We start from the raw sequence: 27,161 nt of genomic DNA on the forward strand, positions 1-27,161 counted from the left end.
CGGCCGCGCTGCGTCAGCCTCGCCGGGATTGCGGTCGCTCCGGCCCCGGCGCGGGCTCTCCGCGCGCTCGCGTTCGGGTTGCCGCCGCCGGCTTCCCCCGCGCAGGTGCCAAGCCCCGGAGAAGCGAACCGGAGGGACGGGCCGGCGCGGCGCGCAGGCTGGCGCGTTGCGGGCGCGTCCCGGGGGCCCAGCCCTGCCCGGAGCGGCGGGCACGCGGAGCCCCGGGCGCCGCGGCCGCAGGTGCGCGCACAGGCTCCGCTCAGCCCGCCGCGCGCCGGGAAGGGGCCTGAAAAGACCCGACCGGGGGGACGGCCGGGGGACGGGGCCGGCACGAGGCCGGCGGAACGCGGTCTCGCGGGTCACGGCGGGTCACGGCGGGACCGAGCGCGGGGTGAAGAGCCTGAGCGCGCCGGGGAGGCGCCCGACGAGGTGGCCGAGTGGTTAAGGCGATGGACTGCTAATCCATTGTGCTCTGCACGCGTGGGTTCGAGTCCCGCCCTCGTCGACAGGTTTTCCTCGCCCTCCGGGCGGCCTGGCTGGGGGGGGGGCCGCCTGCGTTCATCCCCGGTGCGCCCCCCACCCCCCGGCTCGGGGGCTGGCAGCGGCCGAGTTTCCCCCGCGGCACAGGCAGCGCGGTCGTCACGGTGGGTCACTCGTCTTTACCTCCGACCTTCTTGAGGGCGGGAGAGAGACTCACGGCCACCGGGGGACCCGGGTCTTCGGAAGAAGCAGCTGGATAGTTAACTGGAGGGTGTAGGAAAGCAGTGCCTCCCTTAAGGGATAAAGTCACCCACAGAGATGGGTAAGCGAGTTGCTTATACTGTACTTTGCACGATATTTTCAGCCGGATTTGAGCTGTTCTGCAATTTTCAACATGTTTGCTAATTTAAAGTGTCCCCTCGCCCCCAACACATGTGATGTTGAATGCGTTTATCTGTAAAACTGTAACATGTTTTAGAAACGAGTTTGCTGCGTCCCAGCATATATGCATTTGAAATATTTAGACATAGTGCCAAATTGCCCACCAGAGGAATTTTATTAGTCTACGCTCCCAGCCAATAATGATGAAGTCCTTGTCCCCTCACCCTCCCCAGTATGGTACGTTGTCAACTTTCAGTTGTCTGTTCATTTAGTAGGTGGAAGTGATGTTACAGTACAATTTAACTTCCATTTCACTTATTACGTCAGAATACCGCTTACATTTATTAAAAAATAGAATTGTTTTTGTTTTAATTCATCTGAATTTTATTTATTTATGTATTTATTTGAGCTGAGAGCAGTATTTGAAGCATGATCTCTGGGCTGTTTCAGGTGCTTGCTGTGAATGGAGAATTCTGGGCCTCACTCTTAGCTATTAAGTTATGATCTCCGGGACTGTGCTTTCGAATCTGTGATTTAATAAAGCATTCAGACGTTTCTTCTGCTGACCTTAAAGCCTTGTGCCTGGCTTAGGTGTCACATGTTACATCTAACCACCCAGAATTCTATTTCTGTAAATGTTCAGCCCAGGAAAGCTGCTCCTATCTTCAGTCTTTCCAGCCACATCTCTCCTATTTTGTGCAGATTTTAAAAGCTGTTTTCATATCCTCAGATGATTGGCCACCATTAATTCATTCACTCTACTCTGGACACACCTCTACATAGCTGATTGCATCCTCCAATCCTGAGTTAGGTCTCTTCTCTGGAAAAGACATTTTCCCAGGATGTGTCTGTAAGTTCTTTGAGGGAATTATCAAAGAAAAATTGCACCAGATGGAGTTAAACAGGCTTAAGTTAAGACTATTGCAATAGAAGACAGAGATTGAACTCAACTTGGAATACAACTGGGGCAGCTAGGTTCTTAACAGCCAGTGGGCAGGGAAAGAGAGTCACTGGATGGAAAATTGCTAAAAAACAAAAAAACAAACACACACACAAACTTGATTAAATATTTAGTGGAGTAGAAGGAACTTGATTTGATATCAAGGGTAGGGGTTTCCCACCTAAACTGGTTTAGCAGGATTCTTGCCCAAACTGGACGCCATAGGATTCTTTCTTAACCTGGGCTTGACAGGCCCATAGGATTCTTTCTTAACCTGGGCTTGACAGGCCGAGGATGGAGCGAGCCTCTTTCAGAAGAAGGCTCAGAAGAACCTCACTTGTTTGGTCAAGGAGGGAGTCCTTGTCAACACCCCTAGAGGTTCCCTCAGCTTCCTAAAGGCACAGGAGAGCCACTGAACCTGTGAGGAACCAGCAGAAGTATCCACGTGCCCTCCCAGCCTCTCTCATGTGTCTGGCCGGTTCTGGCTCCCTGTGGCACCTTCTCTGGGGCCTTCTCCCCAGGCCTGGGTCACTCGGGCGCAGACACCCCTCCACCCAGGCCTTTTCCATTACCTTAATTTAGAGGATTGGAATAAAGTCTGAATTCGTGGATTTGAGCTAAGACAAGTGGGTCCGCGATGCTAGATATGATCACAATGATTATGTCATTAAATTCTCTTTCAATATTCAAGAAGTATTTCTTCCTTCTGTTCCTGTCACTCATAAAGTTCCAGGAAGGCAGTTGGAAGTCTGGGGTCTATTTGTGCTATTGAGTTTGTTTTGGTGAGGATGTTGGTGCTGCGTGGCTGAGAGACCACAGGCTGGCGGTGGTGCTGGTTCGGAGGACTGCAGGTACAGTCTTCCCAGACGGGGAAGGCCTTCGGGCCATTTCACAGGAGAGAAGACACTTTGGGGGAGGTCTCATCACACTAGCATCCACGAGGTGGAAAGAAGGCAGGACTACGCCTGCTGTGGCAACAGCCTGAGCAGAAGAGGTTATTTCCCTTTGTAATTAGCATTATCACAGGCCATGTAAGTGGAGGTACCATCAAGCACCCCCGGTGGGAACCAAAAGAATGTTCTCATAAACTTAGTAGACTTCATTTGTTATATAGTTTCTGTGTAACCAATGGTAATTCATAATAGGAGCTGATATTTGTAGTCTAAGGAATTACTGGAATTGAGGAGAGTAGGACTTGACTTTGTTATGAGAACATTAAAATGTTGAAATAAAAAGGAATCTGAAAATAAGTCACTGGATTTAAAGGTTGCCCCTTATGACATAGAAGAGATTCACCTGTACAAAACACAGAGACCTGTCTTTTCCTTTTTTTTTTTTTTTTTTAAAGATTTTATTTATTTATTTGACAGAGAGAGAGCGTGAGAGCAGGAACACAAGCAGGGGGAGTGGGAGAGGGAGAAGCAGGCTTCCTGCGGAGCCGGGAGCCCGAAGTGGGACTCGATCCCAAGACCCTGGGATCATGACCTGAGCCGAAGGCAGACGCTTAACGACTGAGCCACCCAGGCGCCCTCCTTTTTTTTTTTTCTTTTTTTTAATACCTATCTCTTCCTAATTTAGCTCCTGTCTTGTTGGAAGGGAATCTTTCCTTCCTGTGGCCTGTTTTTCTCTTCATTCTAAAGGTAAAATGAGTGTACGGACTTTCTAGGTTTGATCTTTACGTCCAACTCTACCCTGTCTACACAGTGAGAATAATGTTCCTCGAGCAGACTTTTTGTCCCTGAGTCTCAGCTAGGGTGGTTCAGTTGTAACGTTTGTTGGTGTGAGGACACCCCACCCTGTGCTGCCTGTGTTGGACTGGGGCGCCAGTCAGGGAGCATCCTGCCACCTCCAGGCTGCCCTCCAGGAACTTGAGGTTCCTTGTGGTAGGAATGAGGAGGAAGCAGAGAGGGTGGATGAGTGTTCCTAGTTGCGAGAGTGAGAAATTCCCTGGGTGTGGGGCTTGGCGTCTCTGCCTCTGTGCAGGGCAAGACTGAGAGCTCCAGGGGACACCTTTGTACTTAGAGATGTTGAAGGTGCTGGGTGCCCCAGGAAGGTGAACTTTTGAAAATGGAATTTAATTCCCTGGTTCTTCTGTTTGATTCTAGTTGGGAAGTTGAATACTGCTGCGTGTTCGGATGCCATCCCACGAACTATAAAGTAATAAGAGGTGGCTTCGAGCCAGATCAAACCCAGCTTGAGGATTCCAAGTCCAGACACCTCTCCATAGTCGTGGTTAAGTATCTCCTCGGAGTAAATGCAGTAGCTCCAACCCAGAGGTGGGTCAGGCTTCCATGGGACCAAGCTGATAGTGAAATCTGACGCTGTGTTGTTGCTGAAGAGGTGATGAGCAAAATATAACTTAAGGCAGCTGGGACACTCTCCACCCCGCTTCTGTTGCCATCCAGATTTTGTGAGGTCTGCAGCCTACACAACTTAGCTGGTCCTGTTTTAGAAAAAGAATAGACGTTATCAACACAAAATTAGATACAGCCACTCCAAGGTGTATATGATGTATCTGAGGATAAGCTGCCGTAGAAAGAGGCAGCAGTCTTTTTTTTTTTTTTTCAAGGTATGGAAAAAAATTTATTTAGCTTTGTGAGGCTTTACTTTCACAATAATACATATCCTTGGCACTGTAAGACCCTATTAAAGTTTCATAAATTGCCTTAATAAGGTAATTATTTAGGTTGATTTTATGAGACTTTAAGACATTTAAGTTTGAGAAAGTTAGTGGTTTTCAGGATTTGCACAGATGATGACAATCAAAACAGTAAAATAAAGAATAAGACTTTAACACCCCTAATAACACAGTAAGCTGCAATTTCTAATCAAACACCTATTCCTAGGTTATATTCATTTTGATGAAAGAGGCAGCAGTCTCAACTAATTTCCATTATAATATACTTTGGCACTTTTACAAAACATGTTTCATACAGGGCTACCCTCTCCAGGGTCTCGCAAAGAGCGTGTGCAAGTGAGGGGTCATGATAAATACTTCTCTGAGGGGCTGTTTGGCAGTATCTTTCAAAATAATCTCCCTCAACAATTTTTTCCTTAAGCACAAAAAAATTAAAAATACTTGTTTAAGAATGTTCATTGTAACATTTTGCAGTATCAGAAATTTGACCATGTGCCCATCCACTTAACGGAAATAATAGCTGCTACTAAAAACACTGGGACAGAGGTAGGTACCCACATGTTGGCTTGGCAGTTTGGGGAGAGGATTTACTTTAAAACAAACAAAACCCAGCAATTTCTCAATTGTAATACAGCATGATGTAATTTTTATAAATCTTAATTTGTGAGTTTATATATTCATTTAAAGGTAGATTTGAGGAATATACACCGAACTCGGTATGAATTTTTCTGAGAAATGGAGTTGGGGAATAAAGGAGTTTTTCACTTTTTTGCCTTGTGCACCTTTGTGATGTAATTTTTCTTCTGTCTACACGTGCTCACTTTTGATACTAAAAGTGACGATCTACCAAGAAATTAACACCCTTCCATAGGGCATTCAGAAGTCCCGTTTGCTCCACGTCGGCCGCGTCCTGTGCGCAGCATGGCCGTGATCCCAGCGCACAGAAAACGAACGGGACAGAAGGTGGGTCCGTGCCTGCAACGGAGGAGCCGCACGGAAGGTAAATGCCGCGCGTTCGCAGCGGCGCCTGGGAGGCTCCTTTGAAGATCCGTGACGAGGGCACAGAAGCCAACATTTTATACACAATTTCACTGGGTTTAGGGACTCACCCAAGACCATTTACAGAACCCGAGGGTAACAGCTTTTAATTAGAGATTTCCAGAAGAAATGTCCGGATTCTTCAAAGCCTCTAGAATCGGAAATGCCAAACGGGAGTCATCAGTAGGGACCGAAGCAGAAGGGCAGCGAGAACCGGGAGAGGGAGCCACGCAGCCGTGCAACAAACTGCCCTCGGGGGTGTGTCATTCGCCGAGGCTGTTGGCCAGGCCGGGCCGGCTGGGTGCGGGGGAGGAGGAGGAACCGGGGCGGGCACCGTGGCGCCGCCGGCGCTCCCGCGGCCCCGGACCTGGCGCCGCGCCGTCTCCAGCCCCGCCGTTGCGCGCACCTGCCGACGCCGTGGCCGCGGAGCGCGCGGCCCGAGGGAGCACGCGGCGGGCGGGGCGCCCCGCGCTCGGGGAGCGCGCACGGTGGCTCCGGCGTCGGCTCGGGGCGGAGCCGCCGCCGCCGCCGCCGCCGCCTCCGGGGGAAGCGCCCTCTGTGGGTCGCGCTGCTTCCGCACCCGTAAAATGGAGCGATGACCCCGGATGTCACAGTGCCTTCTCAAGCCCGGCTTGCGGCGACCGGGGAGGGAGGCGGGGTGCAGCCCGCAAATTCGCGGCCGTGGCGTGCGCCGCAGGGGTGCCCTCGCACCCGCGTCCGACTGCCAAGAAAACCCGGAGCCGCCTGGAGCCGGTGGAACGCCCCGCGGACGGCGGCGGCGCCCGCTTTCCCGAGCGCTCGCTCCGGGGCGCAGCCGCCCGCGGCCACGACCACCGAGAGCTCGCACCGCCCGGCGTCCTAGAGCGGCCCGGAAGTGCGCACCCGGCCGGCGGGGACGTGCGGGCGACGGCCGTCGCGTCGGAGACCCCGCCGGCCGGGGCGTCGCGCGGCCACGACCACCGAGAGCTCGCACCGCCCGGCGTCCTAGAGCGGCCCGGAAGTGCGCACCCGGCCGGCGGGGACGTGCGGGCGACGGCCGTCGCGTCGGAGACCCCGCCGGCCGGGGCGTCGCGCGGCCACGACCACCGAGAGCTCGCACCGCCCGGAGTCCTAGAGCGGCCCGGAAGTGCGCGCGCGGGCGGCGGCGGGCGGCCCTGGGCCCGCGGCTGGGGCATCGCGCGGCCGCCCTGCGCTCCTCGGAGGCGGGAGCCGCGGCTGAGGGACGCGGGTGTGCGAGCGGCCGCCGTGCTCGGCTCCGGAGCGACCTTGCCCGGGCGCCAGGAGGCCCGAAGCGGCGTCGGTCACGTCGGGTTTCGGCGTGGCGGGGCCCGTGCTGCGCGCTGGGTCCTGGGCCCGCCGTGCCGGTCCGCGCGGAGCCTGGCTTCGCGTCCCAGGGACCCGCCCCAGGAGTGCCCCGTGTTGTCTCGGACGCAGGTCCTGCGCCGCGGCCGCCGTCCTTCCGTGTTCACGAGGACTTCCCGCCCAGCGTGGGGGGCGGCGCGCCCGGCCGAGCGCGCACCTGCCCAGACCCGGGCCGGAGTTGTCGGGGCTCAGGATGGCCGCGGCCGGCCAGGCTGCGGGGGACCGGGCGGAGATTATCAGAGTGAAGGTTGAGGAAGAAGACCACGTTTGGGATCAGGAGTCCTGCCTAAAGAGGAACGTGTCTCGCACCCGGGAGCTCTGTCGCCGGCGCTTCCGGCAGTTCTGCTACCAGGAAACTCCTGGGCCCCGCGAGGCGCTGAGCCGGCTGCGGGAGCTCTGCCGTCAGTGGCTGCGGCCCGAGACGCACAGCAAGGAGCAGATCGTGGAGCTGCTGGTGCTGGAGCAGTTCCTGGCCATCCTGCCCGAGGAGCTGCAGGCCTGGGTGCGGGAGCGGCACCCGGAGAGCGGGGAGCAGGCGGTGACCGTGCTGGAGGATCTGGAGAGGGAGCTGGATGAGCCTCGACAGCAGGTGAGAAGTGGCAGGTGCCAGCTTCCCTGGAGAATTTGAGTGCGTGCGTCGAAGGTGGAGTACGTGCCATCAGCTTCCCACGGGTGGCTGCGTTATCGTTTGAACACATTCATGCCTGCGGGACGACTGTTGATGTAAGTGACAGCTGATCCAAATAAGTAGATGACGTAACCAAATGGGAAGCCTTGATCTATTGCTTACCAGTAGGAAATACGTCTTATTTAGTGACTGTGAGATTAAAGTAGCTGTCTCTTCTTAGGGCACCCACTACGGTAAGCGTATGTGAAAACAGATCGGTATGAGAGTATAAAGAATACCTTCTAGGAGAGACAAATAGAGAAGTAGCCAAATGTAGTAGAAATACCGGAAACGGTGAATGATGAGATTTGGATTCCGTAATAGGCCCTGTCACCAATGAGCTGTGTAACCTTGGACATATCACACCTTCCCTGGGCTTTAATGTCTTCATCTGTACAACAAAGAGATTGATTGCATCATTTTCTAGATACTTTCCATTACTTGGGGTTGTTGGTGTGGGAAGTGTATCGAGCTCAGTATTTGGTCTTTCACTATCACACTAGAGATTATTTTTAAGGGAGTATACTTGTCTCCTAGGACAGTAATTTTAGACTGTGATGGATATCGCCAAACACTCCTACTTTTCTGTAACGATACTATCCATACATCTATCTGAACCCTTTAAATAGGAACATTTTACGTATACAGTTTGATCTGTTAAAACACATTTTTCTGAAATGCATGTCTTTCATATGAGACTGATAAATAGGGACATGAGTCCATATAATGCTGAAGTTGTGCTGACTCATACATGAATTTTACCAGCAAGTACATGTTTTGGGCCACCAGGTAAGAGCAGCTGAATGCGAAGTATCTGATGATCGTGGAATGCAGCACGTTGTGAAGACTTAGAGTACTGTGCAAAGGCCCACTCACCCCCACCCCCTTCCTCTGGGCTCTCTTGGCCACACTCTGTTTTGGAAATGCTTATTTCTATGGTTCCCTCCCATCTTTGTGCATTTTTTGTTAAACTTTCTTGTATTCCAGAAAATGAGCAAGCACAGGGGTTTACAAGTGCCACAGGAACGTGCTGGTGATAAAATTTCTGCTCGTAAGCATAAAAGAAGAAAAGCTTTAACCATCAAAGAAAAGCTCGAAATCAAAATGCTTTGAAAAAAATGGAAGAACCTGGGACACTGATTGTGCACCTGGCATAAAGGAGTCAGAGAATGGGCCACCTAGGTGGCTCAGTCGTTGAGCGTCTGCCTTAGGCTCAGGTCATGATCCCAGGGTCCTGGGATCAAGTCCCGCATCGGGCTCCCTGCTCTGCGGGGAGCCTGCTTCTCCCTCTCCCACTCCCCCTGCTTGTGTTCCCTCTCTCGCTGTGTCTCTCTCTGTCAAATAAATAAATAAAAATCTTAAAAAACAAAACAAAGGAGTCAGAGACTGCTGGGAAAATGAAAGAAAGTTACCTTGCTGGAACCAGTGCTACGGGGTTCGTGAGAACAAGGCATGAGGAAATGGAAGAAATGGCACATCTGTCAAGTGTGTGGATTGAATACTAAGCACAGAAGCAATCAGAGGCAGCCTTTCTCAGAATAAAGAGAGGGTCTTAGCAGGACATGAAGACCTTAAGAAAAAAGCTGGAGATCCTGCACATGTGCCTTCATTTAGCGGTAGTGTCTGTTCCGTGACCTCAAGCACCACCATGCCTTCCGCAATGTTCAGCTCTCTGGTGAAGCTGTGCGTGCAGATGAGAGAAGTGTAGACAGTTCCCCCAGTATTAGGAAATTTGACTGATGAAGAAGGCTGTACGTGGGATCAGATTTTTAATTTTGACGAAACCAGTCTCTGTTGGAAGCAGATTGCCTCAAGAGCCTGTCTCTCGAAGGAGGAAGCACACACTCGAGGGCTGAAGGCTGAAGGTCATCTGGTGCGATGCTGCCTGCAGATGCCAGTGCGGATGTACAGCTAAAGCCTGTTGTGACGCATCCCGTCGCCCACCCACAAGCTCTGAGAGGAGGTGCCCAGACTAGCCTACTGTAGTTCTAGCAAGAGAGGCTGCGTAACAGGGCAGATACTGATCTTTTAGGTGATGTTTTTGTAGATGATTTAGGCAAGTAACTGTAAGAGGAAAAAAATTCTTTCAAAATTCTTTTGATTCTTAAGAATTATAAGCCATCCAAGCCATTCTCCAGTAGTTGCTGAGCTTTCTTCAAATATTAAAGTTCTCTTTTCCCCTCCTAATACAACTTCTTTAGTCCAGCCCCTTGATCAGGGTGTGATCTCAGCCTTTAAAGCTTATTACTTAAGGAGGACATTGGAGATGTTTATTGCACCTACAGGGGGTGAAATGCACACACAGTTTTTGCATTCTGGAATCAGTTCAACGTTAAGCCTGCCATTGATACTATTGAAGAGGTTTGGAATGATGGTCACGGAAGCCTGCTTGCTTGGAGTATAGCATAAAATTCTCCCTGATTTAATTCATGATTCCGAAGGCCTTGAGCCTTCACAAGAGCGCTCCCAAAGCAAAGCAAGCTGTGTTGCTCTGGCAGAGGAGGCTGAATCTGGGAAGTTGGGAGTGAGGGTATTGGGAAGCTGCTGCAATCCTGTGCAGAAGATCTCTCCACATAAGAGCTGCAACAGTTAGTTGCTCAGGCACAAGTGGAAGGTGTGGAAGAAGCTGCCCCGAAAGAGCTGTTCATTTCTCTCTCACTTTATGCTTTAGGTGCATTGGAGAGGGCGTGGCAATGGACCAAAGGTAATGCAGAAGGCAGCGGGATCGCACTTCTGCGTAAGGTCCTATTCGGAACCATAGAAGCTCCTGCTTTATGAACGAAGGAAAATGTTTAAGCAGCAAAAACTGGGTATCTTTTTATAAGTCAATGTCAAAGAAGTAAAAACAAGATGATGAGCCAGAACCATTACTATATTTCTTCTAAAATCACTGCATTTCTTGGAAAATGTGCAAATGCTTCTCCACCTGGACTTCTGAAAGCAGCATCTCTACCCTTGCTCCATCCTTTCCTCGTACCTCTTTCTAACACAATAGTTTCACCTTTGTAAGGTCAAGTCCTATATGAAATGTGATCATTCTTTATAATATGTCTTTTTGACTATGCTTTTATTTTTAGTAGAATTGCTATAGTTTTATTAGCGCTCTAGTGACAAAGTAGTGTAGATGTTCAGTAGTCTATCCTGTAACTTTTTTTTTTATAAAGATTTTATTTATTTATTTGAGAGAGATAGATACACAGCGAGAGAGGGAACACAAGCAGGGGGAGTGGGAGAGGGAGAAGCAAGCTTTCTGCAGAGCAGGGAGCCCGATGCGGGGCTCGATCCCAGGACGCTGGGACCATGACCTGAGCCGAAGGCAGACGCTTAACGACTGAGCCACCCAGGCGCCCCCCCTGTAACTTTATTTTCTCCATAAACCTTGTTATTTTTTTGTGCAGTTTTGCAGAAAGCATGTTTTTTCATGAGTTCACGTATTCTAACATAGATGCCTATATAAGCAGTCTCTTACCTCTAGCCAGTACACCTTTTCCCTTTGTTTCAAAAAAACAATATTGGTTTTTCCCTTAAGATGTGCCTGTTACTTTAGAATTTCCCTCTTTTAGCTTTGTTAAGAAATGTAGCCATTGACAGGACTTGGTGTTTGGTCAGTTCTGGGGAATGTTCACATTTGATAGTTTTTCATACGATTCGGGATTATAGGAATCTCCCTAGTCTTAGAGAATATTATGTTTGCGTACGTGTTTCTCATTTTTCTTGTTTCTGTGTGATTTCTGGAAAAAGGGGGAAATGGCACTGTTGCAGACATTTTCAGCTGCCAGCTGGACACAGGTGTCCCTGCTTCAGAAAGTTTCTCTCTAACCCACTTCACTGTACTCACTTGCTCTTACAAAACACCTGTGTTAGTACCGGAATGGCTCCTTTGCATAAAAATGAAAATCCCCTCTGGATTTCTTCTGGTGAGCAAACCCAGGAACGAATGCAGTCCTTTTACGGGCGAAGTGGCCCCACGCGAACTTACAGAAAATGGGGGAGACTTTGCTGTATGCCATTTCGCTAGCAGTAGTTTTCATAGGAGCGCTCTACTCCTGTACAGCGGGAAAACCTGTGTCTGTTCTCCCCTCTTCCTTCCTTAAAACAGGATGATTCCTTCCAGCTTTCCTTGTACTCGAGTTGGCTGTGCAGCATACCTCTGGCCAGGGAGAAACAGGCATGTTTTCTGGGAGTTTCTGGGAAAGCTTTTACTTTCCTTATAGAATGGGACAGATGTGTTTAGTTCTGTATTTTCCCACTTCCTGTTTTGAACATAAATGTGTCTGGAGCCATTTCAGAAACTTCTTTTTTCAGTTGATAAATTTTGGAGAGGAGGCTGACAGTACTACAAACAAAATTGTTTCTATCCATGGATATTGCAGATGAATATAAAATTATCTATAATCTGTACCTTTTAAAGCATAATATTTCACTAGCTGACATCTGAATGTTGGTATGGACTCTGTTTTTCTTTCATTTTTATTTAAAAAAAACCAGCATTTAGCATAGGAAATGATGAGATGCCACTGATAGCTAGTAAAGTGAATATAATGTTATATAATATTATATTTCATGTATATTTATATATATGTCTTTATGCTTTATTAATCCAACAAAAATTAGCAAAAAACCCCCACTTAATTCTAAGTTTTATTGTCAATTATAGGATAACTCTTTGATTATTTAAGCTAGCATTTCTTTTTTTTTTTAAGATTTATTTATTTATTTGACAGAGACACAGCGAGAGACGGAACACAAGCAGGGGGAGTGGGAGAGGGAGAAGCAGGCTTCCCGCCGAGCAGGGAGCCCGATGCGGGGCTTGATCCCAGGACTCTGGGATCATGACCTGAGCTGAGGGCAGACGTTTAATGACTGAGCCACCCAGGCGCCCCTCTTTTTTTTTTTTAATTTTATTTTATTATGTTAGTCACCATACATTACATTATTAGTTTTTGATGTAGTGTTCTATGATCCATTATTTGTGTATAACACCCAGTGCTCCATGCAGAACGTGCCCTCTTTAATACCCATCACCAGGCTAACCCATCCTCCCACCCCCACCACTCCAGCAACCCTCAGTTTGTTTCCTGAGATTAAGAGTCTCTTACGGTTTGTCTCCCTCTCTGGCTTCATCTTGTTTCATTTTTCCCTTCCTTCCCCTATGATCCTCTGCCTTGTTTTCTTAAATTCCACATATCAGATCATATGATACTTGTCTTTCTCTGATTGACTTATTTCGTTTATCATATAATACCCTCTAGTTCCATCCACATTGTTGCAAATGGCAAGATTTCGATTTTTTTGATAGGCTTAAGCTAGCATTTCTTTTCAATATATACATATGGGGAGTTAGCCAATTAGCTAAAATAAATCAGGACATGCAGATCAACAGTATTTTATGGTAATTGGGGTTGTGTCAAACTTCACTAGGAATTTTATCATCTAGATTGATCAATGAATATTTCTAGGGCAGTACTAAAAGCTTATATGTGCATTATAATTGACTTTTATGCTCATTTTATGCCACCTTTTATAGTAACATGGATAAAAAGTTGTTTTTTTTTTTTAAATATGCGTGGCTTGTTTAATTTGCCGTAGTAATTGTTTTCCATTGCTTAGCTTGTCACACCTTAGCATTGAAAATCTCAGCACAAGCTCAGACATCAATGAAAGCATCACTTCCAAACACTATTTTCCAGACTTATATTTTCCCTATGCCAGATCCAAACTACGTACAAAAATCTCATATCTGAATGTATAATGTACTACAAACCAATAAGCAAAAGGACACATACCCCAATAAAGAAATCAACAAAAGATTTGAACATGCACTGTACAAAAAAAGGGTAATTAGCCAATAAAACTGTAAAACAATGACTCAATCTTACTAATCAGAAAATTGCAAATTAAAACAGTATGTGGTACCATTTTATTCCAACCAGTGTGGATTAAAAGTGCTGACATGACCAAATTTTGGTAAGGATGTTGAGCCACTGGAGTGCTTATATCCTGGTAGGAATAAGTTGTTGGACCACTTTGGAAATACCTCCCATGCATAAGCATACTCTGATCCAACAAACCTACTTCCAGGTATGTATCTACAAGAAACACTTTCAGGGAGCAGCAGCATTATAATTACAGAAACTCTAAACAACTGAAATGACTGTTAAAAGTGGGATGGGTGAACGTAGTTATGGTGTATTTGTACTGTTGGGTATTGTGCAACAATGAAAACAAAGCAACAACTACACTCAACAGTGTGGATGAACTTCACACAGTGTTGAGCAAAGAAGCCAGACAAAAATAAGTACATGTTGTATGGTTTTCCTTACATAAAGTTCGAAAAGCAACATGACTCTGTGTCAGAGTAGTCATTAATTTTGGGGAAGAGAGTAGGGCACAAGTGGCCTCTGAGATGCTGATCATGTTCTGGGTGGTTCACTTCGTGATAAATCATCGAGCTCTGCGCTTATGAGCTGAGTACTTCTTTCTAAGCATGTAATCCAGTTAAAAATTGTGTTAATGATGGGGCACCTGGGTGGCTCAGCTGGTTGAGGGCTGACTCTTGATCTCCGGGTGGTGAGATCGAGCCCCATGTGGGCTCCGTGCTGAGTGTGGAGTCTGCTTGAGAGTCTCTCTCCCTCTCCCTCTGCCCCTCCCCCCGATCACATGCTTTCTCTCTCTCTTTCTCTGAAATAAATCTTAAAAAATCGTATTAAAGATTTTTATCCCATTACGATGTCTCCTGTGTGCTGGCTAGGGTATTTGACTGTATGCACATTTTTAGATTATATGTCCTATGAATGAGGAATTATTTTTGTAAAGCCAAGACCTAGTGAGGGAAATTTTCAGAATTAACCAAATGTGTAAATGCCCACCAAAGGATAAGCTAAATTTTTACTTGGATTTTGCAAGTTAGATGCAGAGCATGGGTAATCGGTGCCAGGTGTATGGCAGAGCGTGGATTGATCAGGTTTCCATACCAGGTTCTTCTGTATTGATAGATCAGATTTTTTCTTTGTTTTGTCCTCAAGAATATTTGGCAGACTGTTGAAATGTTTGGTCTGACGGCGGTGTGGCTTCCACGAGGCTGTTGTGCAAGAACGCAGGCTTGGCAGGGATGTGAAGTGGCCAGGCCTCTTCACTGTACGGAGCCCACTCCGAGAGCCTCCAGCCGGGGAGTCCGAGCCTCTTATTTGCGTCCTTTTCACTGTAAGGTATATGAAATAAATACAAGTCAGAATTTCTGTTGTTAGGGAGATGACAACTTGCTTTTTTTTTTTTAATTAACTTTCATCCTTGCTCTGTTTTATTCTTTTTAAAAATTTTCACTTATTTGTGAGGGAGAGCACATGCACAGCCAGGGGGAGCAGCGGGCAGAAGGAGAAGCAGGGTCCCCACTGAGCAGGGAGCCCAGTGTGGGCTCGATCCCAGGACCCCGGCATCATGACCTGAGCTGAAGGCAGACGCTTAATCGACTGAGCCACCCAGGCGTCCCCAAAAATGGTTTCTTATGGGAGTGGGGGTGGAGTAGAATATGAGCAAGACTTCTCTGAGTATATATTTTGACTTTTTTAATATCATGTAAATGTTTTAAGTATTTAAAAAGCAATGTTAAATTCAAAATGATTAAACACAAACATGAACTCAGCTGTACATGAAATTACAATAATAGCAAAACAATAATTGAGGTGACTTGAACACGGTGTTCTGACTATATACTCTTAGTGGGGTACTGTCTGGGCATAGAAAGCCACAGAGATAATTGATTTTATAGGTATGCTGTTGGGAGTGTTCTGTAACACACAGCACTGTAATTCTGAAACTTGAGTGTTTATTGTAGGTTAGAGCAAATGGGTACATAACATTGTATTGAACTGGGTTTTGTTTGTGTCACTGTGGGAGAAAGATATGTTAAAATGGAATATGGAAAGGTGAGGTATGGCATTGAAATGGAATGGAATTCATGATAATCTAGAAATACGTTCCAGCTCTATCCATAAAAGGGCCTGGAGGGGATGACGCACCATGAACAATGAGCCCACCTACTACTCAGTCTTTGTTTCCAACACTGTTGCTCTAAAATGAATCAAGCCTTCTTGGGGAAACGGTTGAAACTAGATCTGGGACAGGGCAAGTACAGTGTGGTCCTTGTGTTTATTGTTCTGGAAAGCACAGATGTGCTAAAAACACTAGTGGGGTCATGTTCCAAGAATGCAGGAACCTGATGAAAGGGACGCTGGGGCTAAATGGGAGACAGTTTAAGATTGAGGTGAGTAAGGATGGAATGGATTACAGAATAAGTCTGTAGTGATATTCAAGATGAGAGACAGAGGAGGCGCCCGGGTGGCTCCGTTGGTTAAGCGTCTGACTTGATTTTGGCTCAGGTCATGGTCTCGGGGTTGTGAGGTGGAGCTCACCTCAGGCTCTGTGCTGAGCATGGAGCCTGCTTAAGACTCTCTCTCCCTCTGTCCTCCCCATGCAGTGCACACAAATGAGAGAGAGCTCTTTACAGAAAATTACTAGCTAGTCAGTGTAGAAGGAATTATAAAGGCAGGCAGTCACCATTTTGCAACCCCCAGTATAAAAATTGGTTAGAATCATCAGTGAATGCTAAAACCATTGGGGAATAGGCTATTTATGTAGTTCCATACTATCACCCATAGCTGACTTATTAATTACAGTGGGAAACGTGAGTGGATAGAGCTGGTAGGTCACTACCTGAACTGTGTGATCAAGTTTGGCATGATCAGTAATGAGATAACTTGGTAGTGTGTGCCCTGGGACGCACCACCGTAAGGACACAGCACTTGCGTAGTGTTCTTCCAGAAATTCCTCACGAGAGTCCATCTGTGAAGAAGGAGGAAGACAAATCCCTAATGTGGGATATTCTGTAACATAACTGGCTCTGAGTTTTCAAAAACTGAATGTCATAAAAAGGCAGGAAACTTTTAGATTAAAAGAATCAAAAGACATAATAACGGAAAACAATGTAGAAGTACTGTTTCACAAAGTTAAAAAAAATCATAAAGTATATTTTGGGGACAGTTAGGGAAACTTAATTATAAACCATATATGAGATGATTAGTGTAAGAAGATAATGTTTTCTTTTTTACCCAGCACAGTCATCCAAAATGATCGGCTTCTTTCCCCGTCCATAACACTGGGGTGATGTTTTCCACATTTATTCTAAAACAACTGTCAGATTCCTTTCTGCGTTGAATAGCTCATGAGTAACTCTTAGATAATTTGCATAACCTCACCCCAGATATTTATTTTTAATTGCTCACACTGAAATCTACTTAACAATTTTCTTTTCTTTTTCTTATTTATTTATTTATTTTTTTTTTTAAAGATTTTATTTATTTATTTGAGAGAGAGAATGAGAGAGAGAGAGCACATGAGAGGGGGGAGGGTCAGAGGCAGAAACAGGCTCCCTGCCGAGCAGGGAGCCCGATGCGGGACTCGATACCGGGACTCCAGGGTCATGACCTGAGCCGAAGGCAGTCGCTCAACCAACTGAGCCACCCAGGCGCCCTTTAACAATTTTCTTTTAATTAACGCAGTTTAGGGAGGATTCCTTTCATGTGTTCCTGTTGTTATTCCCCCAAACAGGAACCACAGGGATGAGTATCTGTCCAGTGGAGACAGTTTCGGCTGCATGACTGGCTTTATTAGTCCCAGCATTTTTTATTTCTTCTTATTCCATATGGGACTCCTCTTAAGAATTCAGTGAAGACTTTATCTTCTTACGTACTATTTCAGTAGAAGACTGTTCTGAGGTTTGTGCAGTGATCGTGTATGTTAATTTCCAGCTGTACCTGTTTGTCCTCAGGTCCCACAGGGCACAGATGGGCCGGAAATTCCTATGGAGGAAATGACTCCTGTGGAGACCGCAAAGGAGCCCTTAGGTGCCCAGCTCCAGCCCATGGAAGACAGAATGGAATGTGACTCTCCGGAGCCACACCCACTGCAGGATAATGGTGAGGATAATCTAGTCTGGAAAGAGGATGAGATTTGAGAGCGGGAAGGGTCTGGTCGCTGAGAAGTTATCAAACCTCATTCCGTTGCAGCCTACTGAACGTAGCTGAAGGAAAACTCAGCCAGTGTCGTGTGATGCTGTTAAAGGAATTGAATCCAGCAGCCACGTAATAATGTAAGAAAAAGTTGAATACAGCCAATAGTTCCATGGTTTTCCATGGATATTTTGCAATGGAATTAAGTACCTGTGGGTAAATCAGAGGTGCATCTGTGGTGATCGTTTGTCAGTGTAGCCGTAGGTCCCATTTCTGTAGCCTCTGCCCCAGTTTTTGTCAGTATGATGTTTAACACTTAGAAATTCTACTTAGAAATTCTGTTAAAGAAAACGAGGGGCGCCTGGTCGGTGAAGCATCTGCCTTGGGCTCAGGTCATGATCCCGGGGTCCTGGGGTTGAGTCCCGCATTGGGCTCCCTGCTCAGCTGGGGGTCTGCTTCTCCCTCTGACCTTCCCCCTGCTCGCTCTCTCTTTCAGATGAATAAATAAATCTTTTTAAAAATCTATTACTGTATTGCTGAGGCTTTTCTAGCCAAAAAAATTTATCTTTTGTAGTTAATAAATAACATCAGTTTACTTCTTGTTTTATATAAAACAGTGCTTTACTTTAAGGTTAATCCCAGAGACTGCTCTGGAAAGTCACATCCTGGCTTTCTACTCTTTACTATATCAGAATTTTTTGTTCCTGACTGGGGTTCTTCATTTACCTTCTATTCCTCCAAGGCTGAACTCCCTAACCAAAACTGTATTCCCCCCAGCTTGTGTGCTCATAGCCTCTACTTCTACCCCAAACTCTAGTGGCTACTTGGGCAATATATATATTTCAAATTAATTGTTTTTTTCTTTATATTTTAGGGTCATTTTTGTGGCTTTCCATGATGTCTCAAAGCATGGGTGATGATAACCCCAGTAGTTTAGACACTAATGAGTCAGAAATTGAACCAGAAAAGATGAGAGAGAAGTTCTTCAGAAGCTTAGCAGTGTTACTGGAAAACAAAAGCAATAATGCCAAGATATTTTCTAAAGCAAAGTACTGTCAGTTAATAAGGGAAGTGAAAGAGGCTAAAGTGAAGGCAAGAAAGGAATCCGTTGACTACCGTCGCTTAGCTAGATTTGATGTGATCCTTGTACAAGGAAATGAGAAGCTGATTGAAGCTATAAATGGGGAAACAGATAAAGTACGGTATTACTTACACAGCGAGGAGTTATTTGACATTCTGCATGATACCCATCTCAGCATTGGACATGGTGGGCGTACCCGCATGGAAAAAGAGTTACAAGCCAAATACAAGAACATCACGAAGGAAGTTATAATGCTATACTTGACACTCTGCAGACTATGCCAACAGAAGAATTCAAAACTCAAGAAAGTTCTAACATCAAAGCCAATGAAGGAAGTGAATTCAAGATGCCAAGTGGATCTTATAGACATGCAATTGAATCCTGATGGGGAGTACAAATTTATTATGCATTATCAAGACCTTCGTACAAAGTTGAGTTTTTTGCGGTCACTAAAATCTAAAAAGCCTAAGGAAGTTGCACATGCTCTTTTAGATATTTTTACAATTATTGGAGCACCCAGTGTCCTACAATCAGACAATGGGAGGGAATTTTCAAGCCAGATTGTCCATGAACTCAGTAATACTTGGCCAGAATTGAAAATTGTCCATGGGAAGCCTCCACCCTGTCAAAGCCAAAGTTCAATGAATCAAACTCATGAGGATATCCAAAATAGGATTATCTCCTGGATGCAAACTAACCATTCATCGCACTGGGCTGAATTTTTATGGTTCATTCAGATGACCCAAAATCAACCCTATCACCGAGGCATGCAGCAGACTCCATTTGAAGGCACGTTTAGCTCTGAAGCTAAACTAGGCCTGCGTCATCCTCAGTTAACTGAAGAACTTACTGCTAGCCTGAATCCAGAAAACGAATTAGAAGAGGCCGACAGAGAATTCGAAAGTATGCCGGGAGCACCTTATGAAGAGAACATCGAGACTGGCACGAATAGCAGTGATACTGAAAAGCATCTTTCTGCTCCTACCGGGGCCATGAAGAACCCTCCCGAAAACAGAGTAAAAGTTGTATCTGGTGTAGTTTGTGAGAAAGAACGCTCAGGCGCTCATGGTTGTGTGTCATGTGATGGGGACGTCCGTGCGATCTGTGGAGTGCCCCCTCAACGTAACACTGAGGGCTGTCATCACAGAATAACGTGCAGTTTCTGCTGTGAGACCACGACAGTGAAAAGGAAACGTGATGAAATCCAAAGAAGTTTGACTGGTCAGCCTTCCAAAATGCTGAAGCCGTCAGAGACACCATTTTCATCAGACAAAGTAGGAGATTGGGTAAGAGTCTGAGTACCTGCTGCAGAGCGGAGCCGGGAAGAGCTTCGTTACACATCACTGTGCTCGTGATGGGTGAGGATGTTCTGGCGTGGTGGACGTGTTAAAGCACCATTGGGCCAACTTGGGTCTGTTTTCTCCAGAGAAAAGCCCATTACTTTTAACACCCCCCCCCCCCCACTCCTTTTTTCAGGTTGGAAGTTATAACCTTGAATGCTGCTTTATTTGTTGTCTGGGGTTATGACAGTATCTTTTACTCCTTTCTGGTACCAGGCATTTCCTGGGGGAAGTGAGAAAGCTAGGATGGTGTGTGTGAGGGTGTGTTTCTCCAGGAGGATGAATGTGGGAAAAGCCGAACTTAATGTTACTTTGTTTTAATTGTATGTGAGTTTGGGTGGGGAGGTAAGCTAAGAAAGGGCATCTCGGTCAAGTGAAGAAGTATTTAGGGGAAGATGATCAGTCTGATTGGAGATAACAGGTTTGTGTTGAGAAAAAGCTCAGTTTTCAGATTTAAATGGAGAGCATAAGATAAGGCCAAAGAGATGTGTTTTAAATCAGTAGGTTTTATAAAGTAGAGTTAATGTGTGTTGAGTTTAGAGTTTTGAAATACGGAGGTTACACATGCAATTGAAACCGGTGGTCTGCAGACTGTTCCTACTAGTCCGCAAAGGGGTAAGTACCCTAATCAGGAGTTATGACAATTGGACAGTGCTGTAGCACCCAGGCATATGATTCATGAACTCGTGTTTTTGAATAGAACGCGGGCCGGTTTGGGCGTCTCTAACCTCTCAAGGCCAGTTGTCGTGCTGCGAGCTGCACATCAGTCGAGCACAGTTACGGCGTGTGGTGTTGGATGGCTACTTTGTCTGCTGTAACTCGGAAGAATGTAAACCTTTATCTCTATAACTTAATTTTAAAACCATTTCTGAGTTTTTAATCAAGCCTAGTTTTTAATTTGTAGTTTGTTATCAGAAAAAGGAAAGTAAAATTTGTATTATTTATTTTTATTCCTAATTTGCAGATGGCAAAACAAGCTTCACTGGACTTTTTTGTCAAGAAAAAACATACCTTTTCTGAATACAGCAGCCGTAGTAAGAGAAATGGTACCGATGGAAGTCGCCCAGAGCAGGTGAAAACCAGAAGAGTTCACACAAGTTTTACTCGGAAGTATGATCCCTCGTATATCGAGTTTGGGTTTGTAGCTGTAATTGATGGTGAAGTGCTGAAACCGCAGTGTATTATCTGTGGAGATATACTGGCTAATGAAGCAATGAAACCATCAAAACTTAAGCGGCATTTGTTTTCAAAACATAAAGAAATAAGTTCACAACCAAAAGAGTTCTTTGAGAGAAAGAGTAGCGAATTAAGAAGCCGGCCAAAGCAGGTGTTCAGCGTGTCTCATACAAACATCAGTGCTCTTCGGGCTTCTTACAAAGTGGCGCTCCCGGTTGCCAAGTTGAAAACGCCGTACACGATCGCGGAGACGCTGGTGAAAGACTGCATCAGAGGAGTCTGCCTGGAGATGCTGGGTGAGTCCGCAGCGGAGAAGGTGGCTCAGGTACCGCTTTCCAATGACACCATGGCTCGACGCATTCAGGAGCTGGCCAGCGACATGGAAGACCAACTCATAGAGCAAATTAAAGAGGCGAAGTACTTTTCGTTGCAACTTGATGAATGCAGAGACACTGCTAACATGATCATTCTTTTAGTGTACGTGCGGTTCGAACACGGTGATGATATAAAGGAAGAATTCTTCTTTTCAGCCTCTCTACCGACAAACACGACTAGCTCAGAACTGTATGAAGCTCTGAAGAATTACGTTGTGAGCAAGTGTGGTCTGGAATTTAGGTTTTGTGTAGGACTGTGTTCAGATGGCGCAGCCTCCATGACAGGAATGCATTCCGAAGTGGTTACCCAGATTAAGGAGCTTGCACCAGAATGCAAAATAACACACTGCTTCATTCATCGAGAAAGTCTGGCTATGGAAAAGGTGTCAGCAGAACTAAACAGTGTGCTTACTGACACAGTAAAAATTGTGAATTATGTCAAGTCTAACTCGTTAAATTCAAGACTGTTCTCTTTATTATGTGATAATATGGAAGCTGATCATAAGCAGCTGTTACTGCATGCTGAGATCCGGTGGTTATCTCGGGGAAAAGTTCTATCAAGAATGTTTGAAATACGAAATGAACTCTTAGTATTTCTGCAGAGCAAAAAACCAGTTTGGTCCCAGCTTTTCAGAGATGTGAATTGGACAGCCAGACTTGCTTATTTATCTGATATCTTCAGTATTTTTAATGACCTTAATGTTTCCATGCAAGGAAAGAATGCAACCTGTTTTTCAATGGCTGATAAGATTGAAGGACAAAAACAGAAGTTAGAAGCTTGGAAAAACAGAGTTTCTACAGATTGTTATGACATGTTCCATAATTTAACAACAGTTATCCATGAAGTAGGTAATGACCTTGACATTGCCCATCTGCGAAAAATTGTCAGCGAACATCTTACAAATTTGTTGGATTGTTTTGAATTGTATTTTCCATCAAAAGAAGATCCACGTGTAGGAAACTCATGGATCCAAAATCCATTTCTTTCACCAAAAGATAATTTAAATTTAACTGTAACTCTACGGGATAACTTGTTGAAGCTGGCTACTGATGAAGGATTGAAAATGAACTTTGAAAATACAGCATCACTTGCTTCCTTTTGGATAAAAGTTAAAAATGAGTATCCTGAGCTTGCTGAGGTGGCTTTAAAATCCCTCCTCCTATTCCCCTCAACATCCCTCTGTGAGACTGGGTTCTCTGCCTTGAGTGTTATTAAAACAAAACACAGGAACAGTTTAAATATCCATAATCCCCTGAGAGTAGCACTGTCGTCAATCCAGCCTAGGTTAGACAAGTTAACAAGCAAGAAGCAAGCTCACCTATCACATTAAAAACTTGAAGGTGTCCCGTCAAGGTATGCATATACGCATCACGGAATAGGAAAAGTTATGATTAAAATAGCAGTTTTCTGTATCAATTGTCTATATGTACACTTTCAGTTAAATGTACAGTTTTTATAACTTTTTTCTTGTTATATTTATTAAAACGTAACTTTAAATCTGTTGCTTCTAATATTAAAAAATTTGGTCTTACATTTTGTACGTCTTTGTTACTGTTGTACTTCATTAGCATATTTAGATTGGGGCACCACTTCAGGATGGTAGTGATTTCCTTGAAATGGCGTCTTAGACCGCTGGCGGGAAGTGAGCTCGGGGCTGGAATTAGAATCGGAGTGCCAGGGTCAGGAAGGGGGTGGGCTTCTGCAGCTAGTCCTGGGTGGAAGCTGACCGTAAGTTTCCTCCGTGGGTGCGTGTTTAGACACAGTGTTTACATGGCTGAGGTGGGGGAAACACCTCGTCATGGTGTCATGGCTTTGGATTCTCGTTGGTAAGTTCCAATTTCATTACGGTGGGGGATCGGGCCCCTCAAGCCACAGAGTTTAGATCAGGTACAGAACTTTAGATTTTGCTGGAGCCGACTGCTGTCAAGGTTCTGTGGGTCAAAGCCAGGTATTTTATCACCTTGGGTAGATGTAGTAACCTCTACTGGGTGGAGACAGACAGTTCAGGAAAATGCCACACATCTGCATTCGCTCAGAATTACCGAAAACAAACGATTAGCACAAGGCAGGTTCTTTAGGGTAAAACATGCCAAGATCCTTGGAGAAAGTGTCTTTTCCTAGGCAGGGAAGCAACATAACTGTGATGCTTCTGTTCTAAGAAATGTACCATTGAAGGTTGAAGAAGGGAAGGATATTTAGTAATACCGAATGTCACTACCACTTTATTGGTTAGAAAGTTTCATCGGAATGATCCCAAACATCTTAGAAAGTAGAGGAAATGTTTTCCACAGTCAATTCTGAAGCTTTAGTAGGATTATATTTCATTGTGTATGTTTAATAAAATCTTACAGCTTTTCAAAAATAAGGTGATAGTGGTGGACAGATACCCATGACAGTGGTTTAATTTTGTCCATCTACATTTCTGCGTCCTCTCTCCTACCTGACTATATTTTGGAACTAAGGGACTTATATTTTTCAAATGTTACCATTTGTTGATTGAATACTGTGCTTCCAATTTTCAGTTTTAAAAAGCAATGTATGTATGGTGATTTTATACTTATTTCTATAAATGCCTGAAGTGTCTGGGAGAAAATAAACTGAGGGACATAAAGAGTATATTTTAAAAGAGAACTGAATTCCCATATTTTCTCTCTAATAAATACAAAGTATTGGATATCTGAGAACAGAATTAGAATCATCTGGACAAAATTTTTGGTGTGATTTTTGGCCTTCTCAGATATTTGCATTAGATGCCTGCCTATTTTTCCTGCAAATGACTCAGTACTAGGAGGCTGAATTGCTTTCCCTCTACCTTTTTTTTAGGAATATTTGTCTTTCCTCCATTTCTTCCTCCCTGTGTTTTATTGTCTTACTGTACATTTTTTTCTTCAACAGCTTTATTGAGCTATAGTTTACATGAAAATATGAATTTTATGAGTAGTGATTCTGTAAATCAGATGATCTTTTTCTCCCTATTTTCTCCTAGTTTGGCAGTGAGTTCACATGTGTGTATAGGTGGTGTATGCATACACCACGGAGGTAACTGCATGTTCTCTTGTGTGCACATAATGACTGTTGTGTTTGGTCCCATTTATTTTATGTATGTGTTGTTTTTAAGTTGTATTTATAGCTATTTATGTATGCCAGGATGTTGTGTTGAACTTTTCCTTTTACTCAAAGAATGGCAATTACAGAGGGGCCAAAGATGGGTCAAGGAGATGCTAAGTACCCCCTATTCTAAAGAACTGTTGGCATGCTAGACCCAGAAGCCCCCTGCCCTTCACACAGCACAGCACACAGACAGGCCTTCCAGTGTAACAAGTCGCTTGTGACGCCTTCAGGAAGAGGAGACTTGCGTTTCACTTCCAGACCAGGTGTTAGTCTAGGCAGGGGATGTGCTCACGGGCTCTGTGGCTCCCCAAGCAGGAAAAAGAAGTTGGGGAGAGCTGTTTAGACCTGCAGTAGATCGGCCCACGGTCCCACAGTTTGGGACAGAGAGATGCAAGTTCCCTGTGGGTCAGTTGACACCAAGGAGTGTAAGTCTGAGCCCTCAGCTAGTGTCCCATGCGGGAAAATGGTCCTCCAGCCAGGAGAGATCGCCAACGAAGGCTGCTGATGTTTATAGCTGCTGGGAGCTGAAGGTAAATTATTTTTCTATACATACATTTGTGGGCAAATGTCCTGAGAAAATCTCACGTGTTCCCCATAAGAAAGCTAGAATTCAGGGCACCTGGGTGGCTCAGTCATTAGGCATCTGCCTTCGGCTCAGGTCATGATCCCAGGGTCCTGGGATCGAGGCCCGCATCGGGCTCCCTGCTCAGCGGGAAGCCTGCTTCTCCCTCTCCCACTCCCCCTGCTTGTGTTCCCTCTCTCGCTGTGTCTCTGTCAAATAAATAAAATCTTAAAAAAAAAAAAAAAAGAATTCCAGGGTTTAATCAGAGAGCATGTTACCAATTTACACTTCGTGTGTGTACGTTGACCTCTTTAGATGAACGCCGGCCTCTTAGCAAGGATTATTGTCATGAATAGGGCTGAGTTTGGGGGAAGTAGGTTAGAGGGATGTGCAGGTGACAGCCAAGTGGCCTGCTCAACTTTATGCCCACGGGGCTCTCCTAAATAATAACTTGCAGGATGTCTTTTCTGGTGTTCACCAAGATACATTATTGTGAATGTTCCAAAAACTATAGAATTAGATAGTACATATTTTTAATTATACACATCATTACACATAACACCTTTGTTGCTTATTTACTTGAGAGTGAGTGAGCAGTGGGGAGGGCCTGGTGGGGAGGAGGGAGAGAGTCTTAAGCAGAGTCCGAGCTGAGCGCAGAGCCTGTCGCGGGGCTTGATCTCATGACCCTGAGACCATGACCTGAGCCAAAACTGAGTCAGACACTCAACCGACTGAGCCACCCAGATGCCCCTAGAATTAGAAATCATGATGAGGAAATAAAACATATATTTACTGGTTCAAAGAACATACTATGTGCTTTGTATTCTGATATACTTGTGTTAAGTTGAATTTACAGTCAATTTATTGTTATTGATTGATACAATTATGGTTTTAAAGATTTTATTTATTTATTTGACAGAGAGAGACATAGTGAGAGAGGGAACACAAGCAGGGGGAGTAGGAGAGGGAGAAGCAGCCTTCCCCACGGTGCAGGGAGCCCGATGTGGGGCTCGATCCCAGAATCCTGGGATCACGACCTGAGCCGAAGGCAGACGCTTAATGACTGAGCCACCCAGGCGCTCCGATACAATTATGGTTTTAATTAATTAAGCCTTGGTTCATTAAAAAATATAAAAAGGGAAAGAGCATGAGGCCATTTGGACTGTATGACTTTTAAGAGTGTGATTATGATTATAATGTGCTTTATCTTAGTAAACACTAATTTCTGACTGAAATCTCTTTTACATCTTTAGGAGGGCAAATTTTCCAAATTGCTGTTTTCCTATCTGAAACATCTTCTCTCATAGTTAACGTAAGGAACCAAAAGTGAACTCAGAGTGACTGGAGTACGAAGGAACGCAGGGCACTGTAGGTGGGAAAGGTGGCCGGAGATGGGGCTGCAGAAGAACAGAAGCTGATTCATGAGGACAAACCCAGGTAAGAAGTGTAGTCTTCATCCGGAAGACACTGGGAAGCACTAACGGATGATAAATAGAAGGTGACTTGAATTACATTTTAGCAAGATTTCTCTGCCCACAATGTGGCCAATAACCTGGAGTGCTAGAGGCAAGGAGGCCGCGTCCTGTCATGGGCTAGATTAGTGGTCGTGGTGTGGCTGGGGGCACGGCAGTAGGGATGAAAGAAAAGGGGCGTATCCGAGAGGCTCAGTATCGTAAGTGTGCCAGTTTCCAATCCTATTGAATTTACTGATAGAGGTTTCATGCCGTGTAACAGCCATCTAATATATATATGAGCAAAGGGTCAGACTTGCAAAAACATTTAAAAAAAAGCGGTGAGAAAACTTGCTTATTCTCACCTCAAACACTGAACCTTATTAAGCCACAGTGTATAGGACAGGGTGGTATGAGAGCAGAGATAGACAAACCATTGGACTAGAATAGGGATCCCACAGATCCATGGAAACTTGATATGACAGGGCTATTCCTGCTCAGTGGAGAAAAGAAAAAATTGATTATCCATTTGGGAGAAAATGAAATTGGATC

The 27,161-nt window shown here is 45.4% G+C and overlaps 1 protein-coding gene and 1 non-coding gene across 7 annotated transcripts; both read left to right on the forward strand.

The window, feature by feature from the left end:
* Positions 1 to 423: 423 nt before the first annotated feature.
* Positions 424 to 505, forward strand: TRNAS-GCU (transfer RNA serine (anticodon GCU)). The gene has a single exon. It is a non-coding gene; the product is annotated as a tRNA-Ser (tRNA).
* Positions 506 to 6,590: 6,085 nt separating this feature from the next.
* Positions 6,591 to 23,016, forward strand: SCAND3 (SCAN domain containing 3). 6 transcript variants are annotated; one of them, XM_064597051.1, is made up of 6 exons: positions 6,619 to 7,428; positions 14,532 to 14,714; positions 17,333 to 17,480; positions 18,388 to 19,880; positions 20,635 to 20,763; positions 20,899 to 21,039. In XM_064597051.1, exons 1-5 carry the CDS (start codon positions 7,033 to 7,035, stop codon positions 20,659 to 20,661), a joined length of 2,247 nt encoding a protein of 748 aa, XP_064453121.1. In that variant the 5' UTR covers positions 6,619 to 7,032; the 3' UTR covers positions 20,662 to 20,763; positions 20,899 to 21,039. The 6 variants fall into 6 exon arrangements, with proteins under 6 accessions (XP_064453123.1, XP_064453122.1, XP_064453124.1 ...); XM_064597052.1 differs by lacking the exons at positions 20,635 to 20,763; positions 20,899 to 21,039 and adding an exon at positions 17,571 to 17,653 and having other exon boundaries at positions 6,595 to 7,428; positions 18,388 to 18,538; XM_054505676.2 differs by lacking the exon at positions 20,635 to 20,763 and having other exon boundaries at positions 6,622 to 7,428; positions 20,899 to 23,016.
* The last annotated feature ends 4,145 nt before the right edge of the window (positions 23,017 to 27,161 follow it).

This window comes from Mirounga angustirostris, unplaced genomic scaffold, assembly GCF_029215605.1.
Source record: "Mirounga angustirostris isolate CCGP_5_RB_7025 unplaced genomic scaffold, mMirAng1.0.hap1 SCAF_8, whole genome shotgun sequence".
Classification (NCBI taxonomy): Eukaryota; Metazoa; Chordata; class Mammalia; order Carnivora; family Phocidae; genus Mirounga; species Mirounga angustirostris.